The sequence below is a fragment of the Macaca mulatta genome, chromosome 17, assembly GCF_049350105.2.
Source record: "Macaca mulatta isolate MMU2019108-1 chromosome 17, T2T-MMU8v2.0, whole genome shotgun sequence".
NCBI classification, from domain to species: Eukaryota; Metazoa; Chordata; class Mammalia; order Primates; family Cercopithecidae; genus Macaca; species Macaca mulatta.
Window position 1 is genome coordinate 93,198,266 of NC_133422.1, and position 25,466 is coordinate 93,223,731.

At 43.7% G+C, this 25,466-nt stretch overlaps 1 protein-coding gene across 2 annotated transcripts in view; it reads right to left on the reverse strand.

Moving 5' to 3' along the window:
- STK24 (serine/threonine kinase 24) overlaps positions 1 to 25,466 on the reverse strand; it is a 129,817-nt gene that overhangs the window by 45,197 nt on the left and 59,154 nt on the right. For both annotated transcript variants that reach the window (NM_001266859.1, XM_015121341.3), the window contains 1 exon segment: positions 24,352 to 24,582. In NM_001266859.1, coding sequence (NP_001253788.1) covers positions 24,352 to 24,582 — 231 coding nt within the window.

Consider the following 25,466-nt stretch of genomic DNA (forward strand, 5'->3'; position numbering starts at 1 on the left):
TTTATTCCACAATCTAATTAACATTTGTGATCTCTGGTATCATACCACATTGCAGAAATTTACTCAGGAATATGGAAGTTTTAGAAAAGAAAGGATATAGCATAATTATCTTATTGGAATATATCAGATGTGTTTGGATACTCCAGACAGAGGTTTAAATTTGCAGAATGTGCATATTGAGACAAAAAGAACTAAAAATGCCATTAATACTTATTTTAAATTATAGGTAACATTAGCCAGAAACAGGGCTGAATTTCTTTTTGGAGAAGTAAAATATTTAGCCTAATTGGAATTTTAATTCCATTCAACTTTCTGGGCAGGAAAAAAACATAAAATGAAGCTGCCAAATATCTTCGGGGGCTTTTTTCAGTTACACTAGGACAGTGTGCTCAGCAGAGAGAAAGGGATCATAGTCCCTGTCCTCGGAAACATTTCAAAGCAGATCTTTTATATTATCTTCGGCACTGAGCCTACAATTTTTTCCCCATAATTGATTGCGAAATGAAATGTACTCCCTTGTGATTTCACAGCAAGATTTCCTTGCTGATTTGTTTCGTCCTTGCTGATGTGTTTAGTTCACCCAAAAGCAAATAGCTTTGCCTTTACCCATGGTCGCACTACAGTCTGATACCACGGGCTCCATGAACCATTTCAACATTCCACAAAAGCTCAAGGACAGATACTTGCATACTAAAGATTTTTCTCAGAGAAAACAGATGTGCTTCTCCCTCTCCCAGAAGTTGCAGCTGTGCCAGACTGATCAGAGAGGCAGCCAATGACTTCCAAATGGCAAAGGAAGCCTTGATGCATGGCTACCCTGCACTCATGCGGGAGGGGACGAAGGTCTCCAGGTTCCCTGCTGGGAGCCCATAGGTGGGATGATTTAAGCAGACGAGCAGACACCGATGTAGGGAAGTGAGGACTGTGTCTGTCAAGAGGCGGCAAGCATGCTTGTAAGAACCAGAGAATCCTCGTGTTTGGAATAAACAATCTGATTTCCAACCCTTGGCGAGGGCAGCAAAAGTGGAAGGGAGAATTGCCACAATCCTAACTCAAGTCACAAGGATAAAGATTTTGTTTATTGCTCAGAGGAAGGGAATTCTCATGGAAAAAATAAGTCAACTCCGACTGCCCTACCACATCAAAGGAGGGCAAGGAGAGAGAAGTCCCCAGCGTCGCTGGGCCTTGGTGGGCTGTGGCTGCGCAACCAGAAACCAATGACCAGAGTAACTCAACGGCCACCAGATAAAAACCCTCCATGTCCTCAGGAAGGGCTCCTCTGGGTGTGTCCCCACACGAGATCAACGATTTGGCTGTTCTCAGAGAACACTGTGCCCCTCTTCAATGCAATAAAAATCCAACTTACAAACCTCTGGGGAAACTGCCACTAAAAGGAGCCACGCACGTGACCCTGTTTATAAAACTTTGCAGACTCTGCTTATTATATTTGCGCCACTTAAAGAGAATCACAAACCCAGAACCCATTCCTTTAGAGGGCAGAGTTGATTAATCGGAGCCAACAAATGGTGAAAACAGACAGAAGCGGCACAGAAACAGGACAGTCATTTGGAAGTAACCTTAAATCAATTTTGTTTAAAATCACCAGCCAAAAACCTAAGAAAACAACACAGAGAAGTCACAAAACAGTGACATGCACAAACCACGTCATCTGCGGGTACATATTCTACTCTCCCCCTCCGAGTTTTAACATGCTGAGATTGGAGTAGGGCAGTGTTGGGACCAGCATTTCTAGGAGCAAGAAACCCATTTCCGATTCTGGCAGAGGCCAGGTGCCAAGCAGTCCCAGGTACAGGCAACCCCTTGGCTGCCAGGCCCACTCCTCAGCACGCCTCTGCTCTGGCCACCTCCCCGCCCACGGCACAGTCATGCTTCCGCACTGCCTTCCTCTAGCGTCTGCCTCAAAGCCACCCTCCCTGTGAGCTGCTCCCTGACCCCTCCACTGAGGGCTCCAGAAGCCCCACCCAAGCCTCCTTGTGCCCCGGTTTTCTCCACAGCACTTACGAAGGTGGGATTAACCATGTATTTTAGGACTGGTTTACAGTCTCTCACCACAAACTCCAGGCAGACTATGAACAAAAGTCATGATGCACATTTCTTTTTCCCTGCCTGCCAGATCAAGAAGAGTAAGACACCAATGTTTCTGTTCCCTTATTCTACCTTCCATGTCACAGACGCAGTGGTGATGCCCCAGTGAAAACCAGGACACCATGAAAGAGAGGTCAGAACCTCTTGTCCCAATCTCACACTGCTTACCTCAAATGACCTGTCATGGTCTTTGAGGAATTCAAGAGCTCCCAAAACAGAGGTGGCTCAGGAGACCTGGGCCCTGCTGGCAAAGCTCAGGAGGGCAGCTCCAGCCACTAACACAAATTCCGTGAACCACCCACATCCTGACTGTAAGACTTGCCCGTTGGCTTGTCTCTCATTTAGATAGAAGAAGAGAAGGCGGCATCTTCCTCCCATCCCTGGTGCAAGCTGGGTGGATACCAGGATGTGTACAGAAAACTGGCACAGCAATGGAAAAACAACAGGGCACAGCATCCTGGGGACAGAAGCTGTGAACTGTGACACTGACTCTCTAAAGGAATCTATCCTTCAGTTCATCAAGAATGACCAAGTGGGGCCGGCTGCACTCAGCAACTGAGCCACCAACTCACTTCAGGGAGTCCCAAGCCCCCACCCCACTATACATATTTTGGTACCAAGAGGGGTTCTAGAGGAACAAAGTCTTATGGACACTTTTTCTGAATTGGTTTTGGAGTTTCTGGAATTGACTCCCTCATCTGATTAGATCTTAAGATGCTAATGATATTGTGTGCAGTTAGGTGAGCACTGATGGTCTACGGTTTGAACTGTTGATAGAGATATGATAGACGTTTGCACCGGATACTCTAAAGACTTATAAGAAGGGTCTAAGTTAACTCTGTGTATGATCCCTTCCAACATCTTTGAAAAACTGAGAATATGATGTTGGTTGGTTGCTCCTAATGTCACTGGACAAAGTGGTGAAAGACTAGGATGAACTAAGGAATTCAAACGCTCAGCTCAAGCACTGCATCAAATCATCTAAGAGCAGCTAGGTGTGGCCTGAAGGAAAATCTCTCCTCCTGCAGTCAATGGGCTGAGATTGCTGAAAAGCAAACCCAGGACCTCATCCTGTGATTGGTTGAATGACAAGTTACAAGTTGACCTCCCAGCCTCATCGGGTGTCTGCTGGTAAAATGAGGGCACTGGTTGGGAAAGAATGGGATCCTGTAACTTGGGATGAGCCCCTAAATTCTGTTGAGTCTTCTCTGTAAGTGGAAGAGTGGTGTGTAAGGACCTCTGGGGCTGGACGTGGCTACCCAAGGCCTGGAACTGAATACCTGGCTGTCAGGTTAGATGGACATGCGAGAATGGGTTCTTTGTCCCTCCTCCCATGCCATCTCCCCACTGTACACCCTGTACAAGAATCCAGGAGGCATTACCTGCCCATGTCCTCCTGTCTGCAGACCCATGGGAGACACAGCAGGAGCCAGTGGGACAGAAAGGGAAGGGAAAGCAGGACCGAGCCAGGCTGAGGGATCCCAGACGGTCACTAGGGAAAATCTGGTAACTCTGTCTCCAGATTTTCTGTCTCCAAGAAATCATTCATGATTCCATGAGGACCTTCAACACAGTTCCTTTGAAAACAGCTTCAGGCAGGCACAGTGGCTTATGCCTGTAATCCCAGCACTTTGGGAGGCCGAAGCAGGTGGATCACTTGAGGTCAGGCGCTCGAGACCAGCCTGGCCAACATGGCGAATCCCTGTCTTTACTAAAAATACAAAAATTAGCCAGCATAGTAGTGCAATCCCAGCTACTCACGAGGCTGAGGCAGGAGAATCACTTGAATCCAGGAGGCAGAGGTTGCAGGGAGCCAAGATTGCACCACTGCACTCCAGCCTGCATGACAGAGACAGACTCTATCCCAAAACAAAAACAAAAACAAAAACAGCTTCAAATAAGAGCCTAATGTTCTCCACACATTCACCCTCGCAAGGCATGAACATGTTTCTCAGACGCACAGCAGAGGGAATCCTGCACCTTGGGAATTTAAATCCGGTCAGTCGGGTGGGGATGCGGCATCTGCATTTTCACACCCTCCTGGTGTGTTCCCGCTTGGAGTTATTGTCTATGGAAGGAAGCACCCTCTCATCAATCCCTTGGAAAAGGTAACTTCTGATTCACTGAGTCCTGGCTCAGCAGCTAAAAGAACTCACTGCTGGGGCAGGTGGAAAGTGATGTTTCCATGGGGCATTTCAGGGGTGGGGTGGGGTGGGTCATCGCTTCCCTGTGTGGATCTGAGATGGAGAGGGGGCAGGCCAGGTACAGAGACTGGAAACCCAGGCTTGGACTAGAAGAGTATGCCAAGAGTAAGTAGGCAGCACTGCTCAGTAACCAAGGTAAGGAAGGGCCAGCGGAAGCACTGGAAGCCCTGATCAGGAAAGACAAGGTCTTGCTGCCCAAAGCTGAGGGCAGAGGTCACGTAGCCTGCCCACAGCTGCATTCCACACTCCCAACAGTGACTGACTTCTTAACTGAAAGGACTAAATGCAGGAGCGTGAGCCACACCCACCTGAGGCAGAGAACATGAAAAATTGAGACAAAAAGATTTCAGGCTAACACAGTGTTAATCAGAACCCTTTAATCCCCTCAATCTCTCGCTGAAGATTTTAACCTACTGCAGGGTTCAGCTCCTGTGATGTGTGTGCTAATGTTACTTTGTGTTTCCTAAGGAACAGGACATTCACAAATACCTTACAGCTTCTTTTCTCTCAAATCCCACTGCATCACTCAGAAAGCTATTTACTGGAAAACAAAACTGTTTAAAACATTAATATGCTATTTCAGGAACTGCCTTTTATTTAATGCTTCATGGTCCTTTGTCACTTCATCTAGTTTTAAAAAGAAACATTTTAAGAAATGCATTTCAACCACAGGAAATGAGCAGGAGGCCCACAGAAAGCTATTACTGACTACACTTAGCATCTCTGGACTTAGGTTCTTAACCATGTTTCCTAAGGCCTCATCTTCCCAAGTGTGTTGGCTGGAGAAGCTATTTAAAAGAAAGCTCTGCCACGGTCTTGACATGGAATTGAAATTTATCATTCAGAAAGGGGAAGGGTGTCCCACAATTAAATACTGTCAGGAAATGCTGCATATTAAACCTCCCTCAGAGAGTCCCAAAAGCTCTGAGAATACTGTAACAGAAACCTGCTAAACCTGATACATCCAAACTCATGAGACCAGGTGGCACCTACTAACATCTCAAAGAATGGGACTCCTACGGAAACATATCCTTAGTTCAAACCTTCCCACCCCCGCCCCCCACCACTCCCGTGACCATCGGCTCACCAGTCAGTCTGAGACCCTTCTGTTGTGCCTCCTCCCACACCTCGCCCATTCCTTCCCCCATCCTCCCCCAACCCATCCACAAGCCCAACTATGACAATAATTAGATTTAGCACACAGACAAGCGTTGGGTAGGCCCAACTTAATAAAACACAGTGTAAGTGATGTTCGTGGCAAATTTCATGATTCCAGAGACCCGGGAGAACACTGGGATGCTCACATTTTTTAATGACACACCTAGACTTTCTCCATTTTCTTAAGTAGCCACATCTTTTCTTACTACATCCGATGAGTAAAACATGCATGTCCATGTCACACTTACCAACACACATTCAAGTTACTGTTTACAACTCTGAAATGAGAATATAAGGGGGGAAAAAAGGGAAACCACAACAGAGGGTTCCAACAATATTTATATCACATTATTCACACCTCTTATGTGTGGTTTCAAACTCTTTAGTCTCTAATTAAGCAAAGTGACTAAAAACAGCTCAGTTTTCAGGAACTGAAGTCGGGTTCACTTGCACAGACTACTCACTGTGGAGTCACAGGAGTGGCCTGTGGAGTGGCGCAACCCCAGGAGGGGAGCCTCCCTGAACCTGCACGCTCCCTCCTCACAGAGCTGTGGTGTGCTCCAGGCAGGCACTGTGCACGGCCCAATCCTCCTCTTCCTTGGCCAGCCAGGGGTGGGGCGGGGGCCAGGAGGGCTGGGGCAGTTGAGAGAGACTCCAGTAGAGAACCCCAGGAACTGAGGAGGCTGCAACCTACTTCTGTCAAACTTTTAGAACATGAATTTTTCAGTGAAAATTCTGATGTCCCCCCCAGTTTAGGAGCAGAAAACCGCCTTATCTGAATAATAAACTACAAAAATTAGGTACATGATAGAATCAATTGGCAGAATACAATTCAAAATAAGTTATCTGTATCAAAACAGCTCATGCACCCCATAAATATATATACCTACTATGTACCCACAAAAATTAAAAATAAAAACGTTTAAGTAAAAAAATTAAATAAGAAATTTTAAAAAACAAAGTCAGTTATCTGACATTGGCCAATCCTCATGTATCATCTCTATGGTGAGATAAGCGCAGTAAGCAGCTCCCCTAAACCTGTCTGCTCTCCAACATGGCCCAAGGTCCCCATTTGGCTTTCCCCTGTTGCTCTATCAGTTTGGTGCCTTTATCAAGAAATTTTCCTAGTATCTCCTTAAATTTCCCCCAACTCCTCGCCCTCTGTCCCAGGGTGCTGCTGCGGGTGTTCTTGCAGAGTCCCCTATGCCAATGGAGGGTCCTCTCTTTAAGCTGCTGCCCCAGCTCTCCAACCCTAAGCCAGCAGAAAACTCTAAAAACTGATCCAAGAAGCTATTGCCCCGTCTTACTCTGCCCCAACCCTGGCCTCCTGGGGCCTCTTGTCCTGAATGGTTCCCTCTCCTCTGTTCCCAAAGCACAACTCTGCCCTGATCATCCAAGCACTTACTCAGTGTGGCAACTGCCTGGTTATCTGTCTCTCTCCCTCACCACACCAAAGAAGTTCTGGGTGCAGGGCCACATCTGCTATGTTCCTATCAGCGTTCCTGGCCCTAAGCAGAGCAGCTGGGTCCAGTAAACATAGGAATCAATGAGTTGATAAAAGATGGGGCAGGAGGAAAAGACTGACACCTTACTCTAGGTCTTAAAGCCCTAGAAACAGGGTCTTAGGATCAAGTAGGAACAAAGACCTTTGGACACAAAATTACTTCCACGGTCATAATGCTATGGTTTGAATGTGTCCCCCAAAACTCATGGGTTAGAAACTTAATCTCCAATGCCACAGTGTTAGGAGGTGGGGCCTTATAAGAGGTACTTGAGTCATAAGGATGGAGCCCTGATGAATGTATTAACGTGGTGACTTCAGGAACAGGTTTGTTATCGTGAGAGTGGGTCGTTATACAGCAAGTCCTGTCCCTGGTGCCTTTCTCTTTCGCACGAGCTTGCTTGCTCTTCCCGCCACATCATCACACAGCAAGAAGGACCTCGCCAGATACCAGCACCATGCTCTTGGACTTTCCAGCCTCCAGAACTGTGAAAAATACATTTCTCTATAAATCTCCCAGTCTATGGTAAGTACCCAGTCTTTCTGTTATAACAACAGAAAGCTAAGATACAAAATATGCTACTGGAAGGAGAAGATGGCACTGGGAATCCTAATTTCTTTGGATATGTGAAATTATATTTACAATTTTAAAAAGGAAACACCTGAGAGGACTACTACCTGTGAGGAAAGGACTACTACCTGTGAGGAAAGGACTACTACCTGTGAGGAAAGGACTACTACCTGTGAGGAAAGGACTACTACCTGTGAGGAAAGACACTTCAGATTTTCAGGTAATTAAGGGCTCATACATCCTATACGGAATATATTAGAAATACTTTCCATGTGTGTTTTTTTTTTTCCAGTATATTAAAACTGACCACCAACCAGTTAAATGTGCTCTAGGGGTTTCAGGCATAAACCCAACTGCCAAACAAATACAGTTTTAAATAGGAGATCCCAATTTACCAAGAGAGTGTTTTTTAAAAAAACAAGTTAAAGATGAACAACTCCGCACACCTGTGGCACATTCAGTGGGGTTAAGTGTTACCCAACACTTACACGCACTCAAAGACGGCAGCAGAAACTCAGAGACTAAGACTGTGCCTGCTGCTTTGTCACCAGCCATGCCAACAGACCAGTTTTAATTTCCCAAATAGAAAATGAGGGCAGAAACCTGATTAAACCCAAACAAAAAAAAAAGTAATACCAAATTTGGTACATTACTAAACCAAGAGCTGAAGCTAGAATTCATTTGGTAACCTTGAGTTTATGACCTCCTGGCAGCAAGTGAAAGTTCATTGCTTATATGGCTGCCTCACATTAAAGTGGCTGCTGCTCGTTCACACAGTCCCTCAAATAAAGGGCAAGAGCGAGGACTCCGGACAGCTTCACGTTCCCCTTGGAAAGTCAGCACGCCAATGGGAGATGTGGAAAGAAGAAGCACACGTAAGAACCAGGAATGACCTTCCTAATACAGCCACACTAGGCAGAGCCTTACAAGGGCACTGCTTCCAAGTGTGACTGTGAGCTTAAAATATCCTTAGAAGTCACAAAGATAATCTTAAAGGGTAGGAATGAGAGACAAAAAAAAAGGTTAACATTGAAGATGTTTCCTTTTTTAAAACTGCACTGTCATAAAGGAAATGTTCACAGAGATGTGACTGCCCCCAAAAACATGCCGCGACTCCCGCTGACCACAGCAACCAGCCACAAACACTGCAGCTGCCCCGCACAGTCCTGCATCTGCCTACAGAAGCCACCCACGCCAAATGTGCCTCCACCTCCTACACCTGCGATGGCCGAACACACTCACTCTCCTCATTACTGTCCCAAAGGGAGATGTGAAGTCTATCGAGAACGAAAGATCACATTTGGGTTAAAATCGACTTATCCCAGCAGCCATTCCTTAGCTTCCAAAGATATGTTTACTTTTAAACAGTAAAAGTGAAAGTTCATTCCTAGCAGATTTTCCCAAGCACACAAATGAAAATTTCTCTTCTCTCAACCCTGCAGCCTAACTAAACTGAAGACAGAAAAACTTCAAAACAACACACACACACTTGCTCTGATACATCCATCCCTTTAATAACAAGATAACAGAGCAGGAGGAAGCAGAGTTTCTGTCACCAACAGTCAAGCCTGTCCAAGGTTGCAATCCATTTTCCAGTCTGTAGCTTTTTTCTGGGAAAGTGCAGATTTCCTTCCCTGGGTCAGGATCTGGAATAATACCTTCTAGAAAAGTCTGAGCTTCGCCTCTGAAACACTAGCACCAGACTCAGGTCGGGGTGACCGCCACAGTGGTTAACAGCAACCCCGCTGACAGTTTCTCCTTTAATGCAAGAAGGGAAATAGACTCTTTCAACTTGTCCCCAAATGACGACAGTGGTTCATGGTGAGAACGAAGCCTACTGTGTGGTGAGGGGCAGAAACAAAGCTGTGGAGTCGCCCGTGACTATCTAAACAGCACTATCTCAGGGGAACTCCGTCCTCAACCAGGAGGAAGCCGCTAGAGCTTGCTTTCTCTCCACTCATTTCTCAGCCCAGCAGAGGAAAGGCTATTTTTCACCTGAGGTCGATGATCCCCTAGCCTTGGCTGGAAGCAAGAGAAACAGCCTCCAGTACTCCATCCACATGTGCACAGGTGTGGATGGAGGCAGGTTCGGGCTGATGAGGAAAGTGCATGTCTGTCTGGGCAACGCTGACAGAGCAGCTTACCTCCGTGGGAGTCTGTCGATGTCAGGGTCATGTGCCCACTGTCCATCGGGCTGCCATCCCTTTGAGGAGAGGGAGACACTGATGGGAACCAAAGGATCTTCTAAAGGCAAGTTCTTACCGCAAGTTGGCCCCAAGGTCCCTGCAATCAAAGAAATCATTGTGGTTTTGCATTTGGCATATTTATGCCCCCTTTCTTCTAGGGACGAGGCTGTCAGCCTCTGAACAGATCTCAACTTTCAAAAGGAAAAGTGTCCGGAAACACAGATCCACCAAGGTATAAAAGAGACAGGAGAAAGGCTTCATGCCACGCCTCAGTGTAGACAGCAAACATAACAGCAATTCCTTCTCAAAAAAGAGCTGTAGATCCACTGTTACTTTTAATGAACCAATGTTTTCCACTAAACATTTCAACTTAAGCCAACTCCACCTCATCACACTTGTTGGAAATATATGATCAATAATGACTCCAAAATTCTTGTGCCATACTACACCAGCCTTGGCTGGAAGCAACAGCAGAAGCGTGTATGTAAATGAAGACTGCAGATTATTAGCTTCTGTAAGCACTGGTTTCTAATCAACCTTGTCATTGACCTGTCTCCACTGATTCCATTTATAATGACAGGGAAAAGTCATTAGATCCAAATTGAAGCATATAATCAGAAAGCCAATCTCATACTAAGGCAACCAAAAATAAGCAAAATTCTGTAAACTAACTTGAGTACCTAATCCAGTGCAACAATGCTTGGACTCTTAACAGGTTATGTAAATTCCTTTCCACAATTCCATCTGCAGTAACCAACGGCCACGCAATGTCAAAACATCAATACTTCCTAACTAACTGCACAGCTAGCAAAAGTATTTATGTATGTTCTATTATATATCATCTCATCATTTCCTTGAAAAAATCTGCTTTTCCTGGGACAAAGAAATGCCTGCAGATACTTGATCCTTATCACTACAGAAATGTGAATAATGGAAATCGAATACTGTTAACAGTTATCTGTGTATCAGACACACAAAGGAAGACAAAAAAATCTTTCCATGAAGAGTTTTCTGAGAGTTATCTGTGTTTTAAAAGTTTGATTCAAATATATGTTTTAGATAGCCAGTCAAAAAAGAAGGAGAAAAAGATCACCTAAAATTAATTTACTTCTCTAAAGATGAACTGCCACAGACAAAAGGACTCGCCGAAACACCAGTAAGTTTCAGGTCTAGTAGGTTTTCAAAAGGCAAAAATCTAAACCCGTCACCACTCCAGAAACGACCAGGAACTAACTCCAACACATCAGTCAATTTTCTAGAGCCCAGTGGGCCTGAACTGTCAGACGAAAAGAGCAGTGTTCCCACGGACCTGCGCTAGAATGCAAAGGTGACAAGCAAATAAAATACAGGTCGTTAGGAAGGATACAGCTTTTCGGACAGCTGGATTCCTAATAACCAGAACGGCTACAACGAGAATGTATGTAATCACTGCCCGGTTTCATAGGCGACCGTGACCATCCACAGGTGAGTAACACAGCCGTGTTAACGAGGGAAGGTGCAGGACCACAAAACCAAAACGAGGCTCCTGGCAGCAGCTGACGTGAGCACAGAAGGGGAGGACAAGGACTGCCCTGCTGAGGTCACAGGGCGATGTCTCCGGCAGTTGAAGCAGCTCCTCCGTTATCATCCACACAGAGCAATTTCCCACCTATACACAAAGGACAGACTTGTGGACCCTGGCTAAGCTTCTGGATCTGTGTCAAAGTGGGGCATAGCTACTGGCACCAATTCAAATTCAATCATTTAATACATATGAGTACAGAGGTGAGCATCGGTGAAGCACTGAAAATGGACTAAAACCATGGACACGTGTAAGGCAAGAATTTCTCCCGTTGAACTACCCAATAAATAAGGTGGCAGTGAGTAAGAATTCAACACCAGGACAAATACAGTCTTTTGAAGATGTTATCTATTACTCTCAGATTCCAGGCAAGTGTGAAACGGTGACCCTGGGCCAGGAGCCCGCAGGCCCCCATCTTGCTAATTTGCTCAGGCTTTCAGGGGGACCTCACTGGCCACATGCAAAGGGCGTGCTGACCTGTGAGCAGAGGCCTGAGTGCAAATGACAGCGCTGGTCAACAGTAGGCCTCCGTAAACACGCAACGAGGATGCCTTCGGCAAGGCAGTACCACTGTGTCCGCTCCACCGATACCCCCTTCTCCCTTGACTTTGTAAAATGGCTGAACTACTGAATAAATATCTGAAATACCCTCTGTAGAAGGAGAACACACCACCGGAGAGAGGGAATCCAGTAAGAAAATGGGAGAGAAGAACGTAAGAGGACAGCCGTCAGGTGCAGGGAAGCTAACGGTAGACCAGGAATGAGGAACCTCTGGCCCTAAATCCCAGCTCAACAGCCAAAGGGCTGAAAGCTTTGAAAGCCTGAGCAAATTAGCAAGACAGTGGCCTGCAGGCTCCCGGCCAAGGGCCACCGTTTCACACTTGCCTGGAATCTGAGAGTATTTGTCCTAGTGTTGATAGCAGGAGAAAACGAAATAACTCAACTTCTCTGGGCCACGGTTTTCTAGCCTAGAGAATAAAGATAAGGGCTAGGCACCTCCAAAGGCCCTTCCAGCTGTAATCATCTTTGGCTCTGATTTCTCTGACTTTACACAAGGAATACTGTATCTTAGGGCCAGCTGAGCCAAATCAATTACAGACTGCAAATAACTTAAAAGACAAGTATGCCCAGTCTCTGCAGATGAGGAAACAGATCCCAAAATTAGACTACCACACTCCCTGGATTCATTCCCAGCCAGGACAGGATATCCTGAGGCAGGTCTCCAGGTCTCCGGACCTCCAGAGCACAGAATCAGGGCAGGAGAAGAACAGAAACATGATGGTAAAGGCAGCCTCCCCTCTAACTAGGTCTTGTCTCTAGCTTCTTTTATGATACTTCCCAAAAGCCCATTGCAGATCTCTTCCTCCAACCCTAAAACCTCTATTCCAAGTCAAGCTCAAGCAGTGTTATTGCATAAATCCACAAGGCCCAAAATGAAACAGAGAAAGTACCAAAGGAGAATTCAAACACCAATGCATAACAAGTGTCTGACATTACAATAAACTCAAAAATATAAAGAACCGCGTAGCCTGCAACGACAGTCCAAGCTACCCAGAATTCTTCCCCCTCCCCACTGTGTCTTGCTACTTTAAATACTAAAATGTGAAAGGCTAAATTAGAAAGCTAATAGAAGAAAAATAAATATATTTATAACCTATGTGAAGCTGATGTAATTCTTACACAGGATCCCAAAAGAAGAAATCATAAGGTGAAAAACTGATGGATTTACTACAATAAAATCAAGGATATTTTTTCCCAACAGAGGACGCTTCAAAGTTAAAAGTAGTGTGATAAAGTCAGAGAACACACCTGTGGTACCAAAAACCAACATTAAGAGACAAGAAACATAACAGGAAATTTCACAGAAGACTGTGAGTATTTAAAAAAACAGCAAGAGTATTTGCCTACAAGTAAACCACCAGCCTTTCATGGTCAGCAGAAAACAATGCCAATTTAAATGCAACTTACCACCAGCCCCGCCTGAGAGTGGAAATGCTACTTAGAATTTCTGTTGGGACAGAAGATAGAGATCTTCTTGGTAAACTTATTGCTACTGTCGGGGAAAGTGAGGGTGGGAGGAACAAGGGGTATTTTAAAGGGGCCAGGGGCATGTCTGTGTACAGTTTCTGGTTGCACGCCATACAAGCTATGGCAGAGAGAAAAAAGCACGTTCCCCTAACTCTCAAAGTGGTCTTAAGTCAGAATGAGTTAACTTTCTAACAAACTCACAAACTAACCTTCAGGACCACACCTCATATCTCATTCCCATGAAGCTCCCACTTAAAACAATTCACACCTTCTCTGCTTTGAAGTCCATTCTTTAGCTTTGCCAATTTCAAAGCTGTTTCATTGGATCTCAAAGAGATGATCCAGCTTGAGGAATTTGACTAGCACTGGTGAGACTCACAAGAGCGCCTGTTCACAGACTAGAAATAATTTGTAATGAATTAATTTGTAATGTGGTTACCAGGCCGAAACATATAGTTTTGGGCATGCTTTTTTAGTTTCAAGATATTTCATGAGCCTAATTATCAGAAAATTATTTCCTGACTAGAAAATTGAAAGAAAGGGAATTTGATAATCACATGTAATAAACACATTAAACTATAGAAAACTTCATAGGAGATATGAATTCAACAGAATAATCATAATGGTTAAGAACATATATAAATAGAAGCTCAAAGTTATGATTAATAGAAATTGAAATAAACATAAAATACTGTGTTATAGCTAAGAGATTGGTGAAAGAAAGTTTTATAGTATCAATGGCAGGAATGTAGACAAACCATGATACTGCTCAACACAATTAGCCATGATTAGCCATGAGGGAAATGCATATGAAAACCATGATACTGCCTAATACAATGTAAAAAAAACAAACAAGGGGAAATTGAAACCTTCATTCAGTACCATGAGAACATAAGCCACTACTGAAAAGAGTCTCAACAGTTCCTCAAAAACAAACAAAAAAACCCAGTTCCTCAAAAGGTTAAACACAAACTTTGCATATTAGAGTAAATTCTTCAAATTTTTTGTTGTCTTGGCACCCATTTTGAATGATTTCTCAAACCAGAAGTAGGGCTTAGTCACCCTTGACATGGTCTCCAGTTCTAGACCACACCTAAAAGGCCCAGCTCTCTGGCCAAGATAAGAATTTAGAGGCATCTCCTACACCCAGCAGACTGAGCTCCCAGTGTTCCATCTGCTTCCTTTAAACAGACCGCTCAGGCCTGCCCGAGAACTTACAGAGCCCCACGCCCTGTTCCCTCTTATATTATGTATCCTGCCAGTTGTGTGCTCGCGCTCTCTCTCGCTCTCTCTCTTTCTCTCTCTCTCTCTCTGCCTGACTCTTCATTCCTGCCTGGTGTAACCCAGGACAGAGGACTGTCCTCCTGGCCCAGAATATGTAAGTAGTAAGTCTTTGAACTTGGGATTTGACCACGACATATTATATGTAATATCAAAATATCACATGTACCTCAGATATCTGTACAATCATTATGTAGCCATTTTTCAAAAGCATCTTCTAAAAAGTATCTTTGAACTTGCTTCCTGTTGTGATGGTATATAGACTCTGCACCCTCCATCTGAAGAACCAACCACATTACCCCAGGACACGTGGGAGCAAACAAGTTGGACTCCCAGCACCAGAACGACGGCCAGGTGGTCAGACAAGACCCACAGGGGTGTCTGTCAGTATAAACAAGTTTCCTGGATCTGGACTCAGACTATTATGCATGAGCCCATCCACCAGGTAAAAGAAGCATCCTGTGAAAGGCACATGGTCATCACCCACATCCAACTGCCTTTCAGTTCCCCTTAGGGAAGAGTCACTAGCTACTTTGATACTGAAACCCCAATTCAGATGGGGGCTCCCAAAACACATTTGACCCAATAACCCCACTCCCAAGTAATACATCCAAAACAAAGGAAAACATATCCACACAAAAACTTGTACACAAATGTTCATGGGAACAGAATTCGTAACAGCCAAAAAATAAAAACCCAAATATCCATCATCTGATAAACAGGTAATAAAATGTGGTCTATCCATACAATGGAATATTATTCAGCAATAAAAAGAAGTGACGGACACATGCTACAACAGAACCCTTGAAAACATGCCGAGTGAAAAACCCAGGCACAACAGGACACATATTCTATGACCACACTTACATGAGGTGTCCAGAATATGCAAAACTATAGAGACAGAAAACAGACCTGTGGTTGCCAGGGCAGGGGAATTTCGGAAGAAATGGGAAGTGCATGACGACGGGCAGAGTATCTTTCGGGAGTGATGAAAATGTTCTAAAATTGTGGTGATGGCTGCACCGCACTGTGATATACCAGAAACTCTTGAATTGTATATTTTAAATGGGTGAATTGTATGCAAATTGTAGATCAGTAAAAGTTTTTATTTTTTTACTTAAAGACAGAAACAAACACCCGCTGCTAGCAGGAGTTTAGCTGGCAAGGCTATTCTGAACAACCACATCGCAGTATTTTTTTCCTTACTAATAAAAGAGATAGACAGGGTCTCACTCTGTTACCCAGGCTGGGGTACAATGGCACAATCATAGCTCACTGCAGCCTTGAACACCTGGGCTCAAGTGATCCTCCCACCTCAGCTTTCCAAAGTGTTGGAATTACAGGGTGAGCACCATGCCTGGCCCCATATTCCCACATGGTAACATTTACCTAAAATGAATCTCCTAGTCCAAAGTCTAGAGTACTGCATGGAAATAGCGTCACACAAAAAGATACTCAAAAATCATAAGTCATTAGGGAAATGCAAATTAAAACTACAATGAAATACCATTCCACACCTACTAAAATGGCAAACATGAAAATTACTGACAGTATCCCAAATGCTGGTGGGGACGCAAAATCATACAGGCACTCTGGAAAATTAAACAGACATTAAATAGAAATCAAATACCTATCCTACTCATAAGTATTTACTGTAGAGAAGTGAAAAACATGTTCGTACCAAAAAAGTGATTCAATATTCATAGCAACATGGTTCATAATCACCAAATTCTGGAAACACCCACACGTCCTTTGCTAGGTCAACCTGGTTACACATGCCACACTGCCCTACCCAACAGTGAAAAGGAACAAACAAGTGACACACACATGAACACGGACGGATCCCTCAGGCATGACAGTAACTGAAAAAAGCCACTAACAATAGAAGTGTGATTCCATCCATGGTGCTCCGGAAAAGCCAAAACGCTAAGGACAGATCGGTGACTTCCGGGGCGGGGGATGCTTCAGGAATTCTTTGGAACGTTAGCATTGTTCTGGTTCCTATGTGTGGTGGTGCTTATAAGAATCTATGCACATGTTAAAACACATAGGACTATACATCCAAGAGTGAATTTTACTGTAATTTTCTTGTTTTTTTTTGAGACAGTCTCGCTGTGTTACCCAGGCTGGAGTGCAGTGGTGCGATCTCAGCCTCCCAGGTTCAAGCGATTCTCGTGCTTCAGTCTCCCAATTAGCTGGGACTACAGGTGCATGCCACCACACCTGGCTAATTACTTTTGTATTTTTAGTAGAGACAAGGTTTTCCCATGTTGGCCAGGCTGGTCTCAAACTCCTGACCTAAGTGATCCACCCGCCTCAGCCTCACGAAGTGCTGGGATTACAGGCGTGAGCCACCGTGCCCAGCCTACAGTACATAAATTTTTTTAAATGTTATGGGGAAAAATACACCCATACACCATACACAAAACCATGTTTTATCTACTGAAGACACACAGATTAAAACAGAAAAGGATCTTACATAGGACGACGATGACGGTGCCATGAACTGCAAAATATGAAAAACTCAACTCTAATCTGAGGTCCATAAATAGAACAGGGAGAAAGAAATGCAACCAGAAAATGAGCAACAATTGACTTAGCAGAGTGAAATAGGTCATTGTATTGGCTAGGAAGGAGTCCAAAGCTCAAAGAAGCTACTGGGAAGATCTCTGCTTTAGCACTAAAAATACATGTCATGTCTACCAAGAAACAAAAACAAAACAAAAACCCTAAATGCACCCAAAATTAGTTGTTTTTTTTGTTTTGTTTTTTTAAGAAAAAAAAAGGGGGGGGGGAGCAAGGTGCCAGTCCCTAACTTGCTTTCTCCTTCATTAACACTACTCTAATCAACAAGGTCAAAATATAAAGCCAGATAATTCTGACATTGGTTATTATCAGTTTGCTACAAAACATGCAAAACACACGGGCAGGTGAGGACCTCCAGTCACACAGCCCCATTCCAGAGGTAAATAATATCTCAGGGAATATTAACTTTGTGGAAAGAGTACAAGCGTCCAAGGGAGAGTCACAAACGTCCCATTAAGACTCAGCGAAGGAGGGGCTCCCTCTCATGTGGGGGGTCTTCTGCTCAACTGCGGAAAGCGGGGTTTGGTTTTTTTTTTGTTTTTTTTTTTTGAGACGGAGTCTCGCTCTGTCGCCCAGGCTGGAGTGCAGTGGCCGGATCTCAGCTCACTGCAAGCTCCGCCTCCTGGATTTACGCCATTCTCCTGCCTCAGCCTCCAAGTAGCTGGGACTACAGGCGCCCGCCACCTCGCCCGGCTAGTTTTTTGTGTTTTTTTTTTAGTACAGACGGGGTTTCACCATGTTAGCCAGGATGGTCTCTATCTCCTGACCTTGTGATCCGCCCATCTCGGCCTCCCAAAGTGCAGGGATTACAGGCTTGAGCCACTGCGCCTGGCCGGAAAGCGGGGTTTATAACAAACACCAAACTCGCCGGGGTCACCACCAACACTTATGTAATCAGTCCCTGCCTCGAACCAGCTTCTGCAGCCCATCGGGGTCCACCTGCTGCCCTCTCTTACCTCAGAACAAAAGTAACCCAGAAAAGCACCTGAGATACCACCCTTTCCAGGTGCTCTGTGAGCGTTCACAGCCTCGCGAGCAGAGGCTGGCCAGCCCACGCAGGGTGGACACACTGCCCCGAGCATGGACACGCCCTTCTCATGATGCTGGCAAATCCTGCACTGGGTCCTGCCACGGACATCATGGTGGGCACAGCCGTGGCCCCCGAGACCCTCCATCCAAACTGCCCTTTGGGATATTCCAAGAGTCCCAAACGTCAGCCCTAGAGATACCATTACTTATACCTATTTTCTGGGACAAAAGGTTCATTCCACACAGCGGTTTTTCAACAGCGGCACTGTGGACATTTGGGCTGGGTAATTCCCTGTGTGGGGCCGTCCTGTGCATGTGACAAGCATCCCTGGCCTCCACCCACACCCCCAAGTAGTGGCAGCCGAAACATCTGCAGACACTGTCACCTGTGCCTTCAGTGAGCAAAGTCCACACGGGGCAGTGGCAGGAGGGACAGAGAGGTACACAGTGCTAGATCTAGGTGGCTCAGTTCTCTTCTCTATTAAGACCACAGAAGCCCTTCAGACTGCACAAGATCTTCTCCATATGGCGGAGTCTCAACTTTCTTCTGGGCCCTTTCGATTTCATTTATCTAATTCAAATAAACTGCAAATCATCTCTCTAAATGCACTAAAATAGTTATCTCATTTTCACCATCTCAATGAAAGTGCTGCTAGGACTGTCTTTGAAGGAGGAAAGACATGAATGAGAAAGACACTGTGTGCTTTGATGAGAATTTCTGAGGCACAGGAGAGGTTCACCCACACCAAGCACATATCTGAACTAAAATACTTTTAGAAACTAACATAATAACCCATCTGAATTCCTAAGTATGCCTGAAGCCAGGGGCCAATACAAGAGCCTGGTTTGCTATGAACTAGCTGGAAGAAAGGTGTGAGTGAAGATAAAATTCACAGGTGTCCTAACAGGATACATTCATCATCATGTAACTAGACTAATTTCTTCTCTGAAATGTGAAGTTATCATACAATATGGGCAAGGCAGAGAATCACGGTGTTTTTCTGCAGATAGGCACAGTAAGTAGGCTGATTTTATTGTCCAAACTAGGGTGCATCTGAAAGTCAGTGGGCTAGTTACTAGTTATGCAGGGAGGAGACGCATCCAAAACCCAGATGCACAGTCTGCACAGCAGCCTCGTTCATGGAGATGCTGGCCACTTCTATCAGTATTTCTTACCCTTTTCCTCAAGGATAAAATGATTGGTTTTTCTATTTCATCAGAAACTACGATTTCCCCTTTGGGGAAGGCAGAAAAAACAACAGAAGTCCCAAGAATATAACTTGGAAAGATGACTGCGAAGTGAGATTACGAACCTGTAACGTACCCACAATCAACCCTTTCCCAGAATCATCTGTACTTTCAGAGAGTACTTGGTTTTCTAAAACTCACCAAGGGACTTACCCATATTAGTCTTCTGGTGAATCTGATGGGTCAAACTACCCAGAAAGTTTTAGGAAATGATAAAAACTTATAAATAATGTTGGGGATCTGAATCCACAATGAGACAACAGGGCATGTTTCTTTAATAATGACACTACAACAAAAACTACTATGGCAAGGAAGAAATTTGAAAAGCACAGCTTTTTTTTGTTTGTTTTAAGACCTTGTACCTGATTTGCTTTGGTAAAACCAGCTTGATGTTTGAGAGGAATAAATAATTTATCATAAAAGAAAATGATAAACCTTATTTTTAGCATGCTAACAATCTATTTTAAGACTTGTGAATTTTGAGTGTGGCACAGAAACTTAAAAATTTTTTAATAAGGGAAAATCATCATTTTCTAAAAATCTATTTGCCAGCACTTTACATATATGATCTAATCTTTATAGTAATCATGGAAGTATATCTGCATTTCCTCCAGAAAATCAGCAGCCCAAACGGCGACCAGTTGAGTACCTGTACTAGAATTTGAGACTACAATCTTGGCTATAACTAAAAGTGAATCTCAATATGGACACTCTGATAGGCTGGCAAGCTCCCCAAAACAACAAAACAAAACAGATGAGATTTGTAAGTGCTGAAGGGAATGCACATTTGCAAATGGTGCACCGAGAGAAAACAGGTCAGAATCCTGTACCACACCATCCTGTTCTCTGTTACAATTGCATGTCTTCACTGCCTAGTTAAAATACAAAACCAAAAAATTCTCTCTCCCCTCCTGCACACTACCCCATAATCTACCCAACCCCACACACAGGCAGTTTCATTTGGACTTTGTGGATGGTACTTCAGTGGCAGAAAACTCCAGGGGTATAATGGCTGGGACATGGAGGATTCTGGTTAAGTATCCCAGCTGGTTTAATTTCCCAAAAAGTAAACACAAACTACAACGGGTGGAGTTTTTTCCATGGTCTGTGATCATTTTCAAGACCTTTCCAGGCCTCAGACCCATAAATATTTAAAAAAAAAAAAAAAAAAAAAAAAAATCACTGTTGTATGGTTCCTTCTCCTCCCTAAATTCTAGTCCTTGTTTTTAATCTTTAGGGGAAACAAACATGCTACAAAGCAATTCTGTGACTTGATCGCTGCTACTGTCAAAATTAACACCACTCACCAGATTCTTAGTAACGTTCAGAATATTTAGACCACTTATCTATTGTTTTAAATCTCTTTTTCTAGACTAGAGGAATGAACCAAAACATAATTATGAGACCTGTGAATGGTAGCTACCCCAGCAATGAAGAAACCGTTTCTGGTTATCTCTTCTATGTCCTGGCCTGCTATATAAAAGTCCCTTAACACAGGGTGAAATCCTAAGGCCCTCTCTCCAACCACCCTTAAAGAACTAAGAACATTAGCTCTGAACGCTACAGGGAGTGTTTTAAAATGACAATGAAAACTATACAGAGCACTATTTCCAGCTCTGTGGCAAAGACCCATTTGTCTTACAAATCCATTTAATCTGTATCCTACTTGACATTAGGACCACACTTTCTAAACCTACCAAGATGATGGAACAATGGCCTCTGACTCAGGAGGGTCCTCTCCTGGGCCAAAGAATTTCATGACACTCCATTCCACAAGAATGGGCAGACAGAATTACAGGTCTGAATTCTTCTCCTGCTCAATTATAATAGTTAATTATTGTTTAGAAGAGCAGTTCATGATGTGTGTAGCCAAATAAGACAATTGTCCTACACATGGCTTTAAAATCCGGGCCAACTTTCCACAATGGCCACGTTCTTCCAGGCATTCTTGTGGCAGATATTCCCTACAGTCTGCTTAGTAAAATACAGAGGCACACTGGATGAAGTATCAACACTTTTCCACCTGCCCGGAGGCCATCAGCACCTGAAGGCCACTCCCCGAGCTAGTCCACTTCCTACAGAGATGAAGCAACTTTGAAAAGGCCAGCCTACCGTGCATACAGCCTGTGTCCGCTTCCCACGAAGCACACGATTCAGTGACATTTCTTAGCCTCCCCTGGGTCAGGTGTGGTCATGTGGCTGAGTTTTGGCCAGGAGAACATGAACAGAAATAATGTGCCCTACGTCCAGGCCTGGGCACATAAAAACTTCCCACACGTGAGCCTCCATTTCTCCCCCAACGCTGACTTACGGCAGATGAGCACAGTCACTTGTCAAGATGAAAGAACAATAAGATAAAAGGAACTTGGGTTCCTGAATCAGTGTCTGAAGGAAAACAGCCCACGGATCAGGGCAACTAGTGAGGAAGAGATACATTTCTATCATGTACGAGTCATTACACATTTAACGAGCTTACTACCACAGTTGGTGTTACGATAACTAAACAAGATACAGGGGCAAACTTAGATCAAGGTTAGGCGTTAGGCTGATCTGGAACCTAGTGTTCTAGAATTAGCAACTCAGGCAAGAACAGGACCTGTTGGATAGAATCTCTAGATACGTGCAGGTATGTACTGTGGCCACTTTATTTGGCCACAATAAAGCAATCCATTCCAGCATGCAGTAAAAATTGTGCTAAGGAGCTGAGGTTGAAGAGGATGTTTTGAATCAGTGATCCTTAATTTCCACAGTAAAATATTAGCTGGTATAAATCACCAAGTATTTGTCAGGATCCTCCACACTTCCTTTGCCAAAACCATAATAATAATTCATATTAAAATACAACATCAGCAAACCACACGAAATCCAACTCTGAATTTACTAGAACACTACTGCTAAAGTCATTTCACAGGGAATAGTAGGCAGCACAGTGGACAGAGTCCAAACTGAGTTTCTTTAGCTGTTTGTTTTCAATCGAAATTTAACATCGAGGCCAGATGCAGTGGCTCATGCCTGTAATCCCAGCACTTTGGGAGGCTGAGGTGGGTGGATCACCTGAGGTCAGAAGTTCAAGACCAGCCTGGCCAACATGGTGAAACCCCGTCTTTACTAAAAATACAAAAATTAGCCAGGCATGGTGGTGAGCGCCTGTAATCCCAGCTACTCAGGAGGCTGAGGCAGGAGAATCGCTGGAACCCAGGAGGCGGAGGGGGCAGTGAGGTGAGATCACGCCACTGCACTCCAGTCTGGGTTACAGTGCGACTCCATCTCATTAAAAAAAAAAAAAAAAAAAAAAAAAAAAGATATTTAACATCAAGAAGATGCTGGCATTCCTCCACGGAAGTCACACGTGTAGTGCTTTCCTTTTTGCTGTGTCAAGCCCCAAACTGGGTGCCCTATCACAGCAACATTTGCTCTTTTTGTTGGCATTCTTCCTCCATTCTTTGGTTCTGGTTTTCTTGGTTTGACCTCAATGGATACCTTCACTGCAAACTACCTTCATTCCAGGGTAATTTAAGAGATGAGGTATGAATAAATGCTACCAAGGAAGGAAAATACTCATTAAGCACCTACTACATGTCAGGTACTTTCACATACTTAATTCCGTTTTATCTTTGTAACATACGATATCTATCATAATTTTCCATTTTGCAAATAAGAAAGTGGAGAAGTTATAAAAAATAATGAAAACTCACTCAAGGCCACACGCCAAAGTAAATGACAACAAGATTCAAGTCCCGTGATGCCTGACTCCAAAACTCACCCTTTCCATTTCAAAACGCTACATTTGACCTATAACATACTGCCGTCCTTTACACAAGGAATAAAAAAGGGATCACTGCTCAATTTTGATTTCCTTTAAATATCCATTTTAGTAAATCAGTGTTGTCCATCCTCTGACTTATACTTATTATATTTCTACAAAAGCAAAACCTACACATCCCTTCTGACACCAGAGCAGCTTACAAGTTGTAACTCAAGAGACTTTAGAGGGTAAGGCCAAGAGAGGAAGAGGCCTAGCCCAAATTATCCAGGTTTATCGCTGCCCCCCCTGGAAAATCATCATTTCTTTCTTCATAGTTCTGTATTCCACAATAATTATTTCAGAGCATATTTTTTCACTAATTCTTATGATTTCTAAAACCGCATTTTAAAGGTTACAACATTTTTAAGTTCGGTGAAACAGGTATATGTCGAGGAACTTGAAACACAAGGAACAGTCATAAGCCTTCTTAGTGTTGTAACAGGATTGTTCTAAAATGGTAAAATGGTTCCATGCAGGATCAGAAAAACATTTTTAATACTATTTTTAATCCTATTTAATACTATTCTTTCCCACAACGGAGTGGCAGTCCAGGACAATTTTTGTATCATATTATAACTACCATTTTATTTAAGTAATTACTAATTTACCTAGCATTCTTAAAAGTCAAGTGTGGGTAAGCTAGCTAACCAACCAACATCATCAATTCTCATCAGCAGTTTTTAACAGCATTAAATTAAACCACAGCTGGTAACTGAGAATATCAAAAGATTAACATTCTTGAGTTGGTATGAGTTTTTAATACTAATCATAAGCCGTCCTAAAATTACGTGAATAACTGTTATAATAACTTAATAAGAAGCAGTTTTTATGACAAAGTCCCACTCAGAAAGACTCTTTCTTGTTCAAAAGAGAATTATAACATCAAACACTTTCACCACAAATATTTCTATAGGTGACATTTGAGATGACAGAACCATTGAAGCCAGGTTCTTTTGATCACGAAGGTCAAAACGTTTCTCCTTGCTCTGAAACCTGCTGTGCTGTATCTTATCAGAGTCCTTCCCATCCCCTGCTCGCACCTCAGCCAAGTGCTGCAGAACGAAAAGCACGTTATTTTAAGCCTTACCTTCAGATAGGATCCATAATATTTGGTTACATATGGACTGTCACACTGACTCAGCACTGTGATTTCTTGTTGAATGTCCTCTATCTCATCTTCAGCTTCTTCCAGATCAATGATCTTTATGGCAACCACTTTCTGAGTCCGATTGTCAATGCCTTTGAACACCTCGCCAAAGGAGCCCTTCCCAATTTTCTCTAGTTTTGTAAAAAGCTCTTCTGGATCTGCCTTTAGGTTCTGTAGAGAGAAGGAAGAGAAAAGGGAAACTTCAGTCCCTCACAGCACCACAACTCCTTTGTCATTTTATATGTAATGTTATAGACCACACAGTCTTCCAGGGACTCATCTATTTTCTCTGTCCAGCCATCAGGCTGGTGGTGACCACAGCTCTGCAGGGTCAGGGCGTAAGATTCCTAGGTCTCACCTACACATGCGCATCAGACTATGAAAGAGAGCAAGCATCCAGTAAGAACAATTACCCAGCTAGATTAGAAAACATGGAAAAGATGCCAACTATTATATAATGAGAGTAAATTAAAATCTAAGCGCTTATTTGAACATGTTAGGATACATAGATTTAATGAAAAATCACTCTTGTCTAAGCAAAAATTCACTTTTCTCCCCACCCAATCCCCACAAGTTCCAGAATTCAAATGGATTTTTACTAAAATGTTAACCAGCTATATCACAGAATAGAAAAAAAATGTATACCATAAGTATGCCTCTTCATGAGTAGTACTCCCTTCCCCAAAACGGTAACAATCTAACCAGATTCCAGAAAACAATAAGCAGCCTGTTTCCTTTTCTCACATAAATGCTGTACCCCGGAAATAGCCTCTAAAAGCTCTTAACCACCTGATTAGTTACACACACATATGTAGTATACAGTTCCAAGAAGGCTAGCTGTCAGAGTTCAAGCTCTCATCCTAACAGCTACACGGTACAGAGTCGTGTGAACAGCCGAGTTCTCAAGGGGGGCAGTAACCGGTCCTCCACAGGGCCTGTCTGTCAGGAAACTGAGAAGCGATCCTGACGTTTAGCAAGGCAAGACAGGGACGCTGCACATCTCCCCACAAATAACTGCACAGCCCAAAATGCCAATGGCACCCTGGTGACAAGCA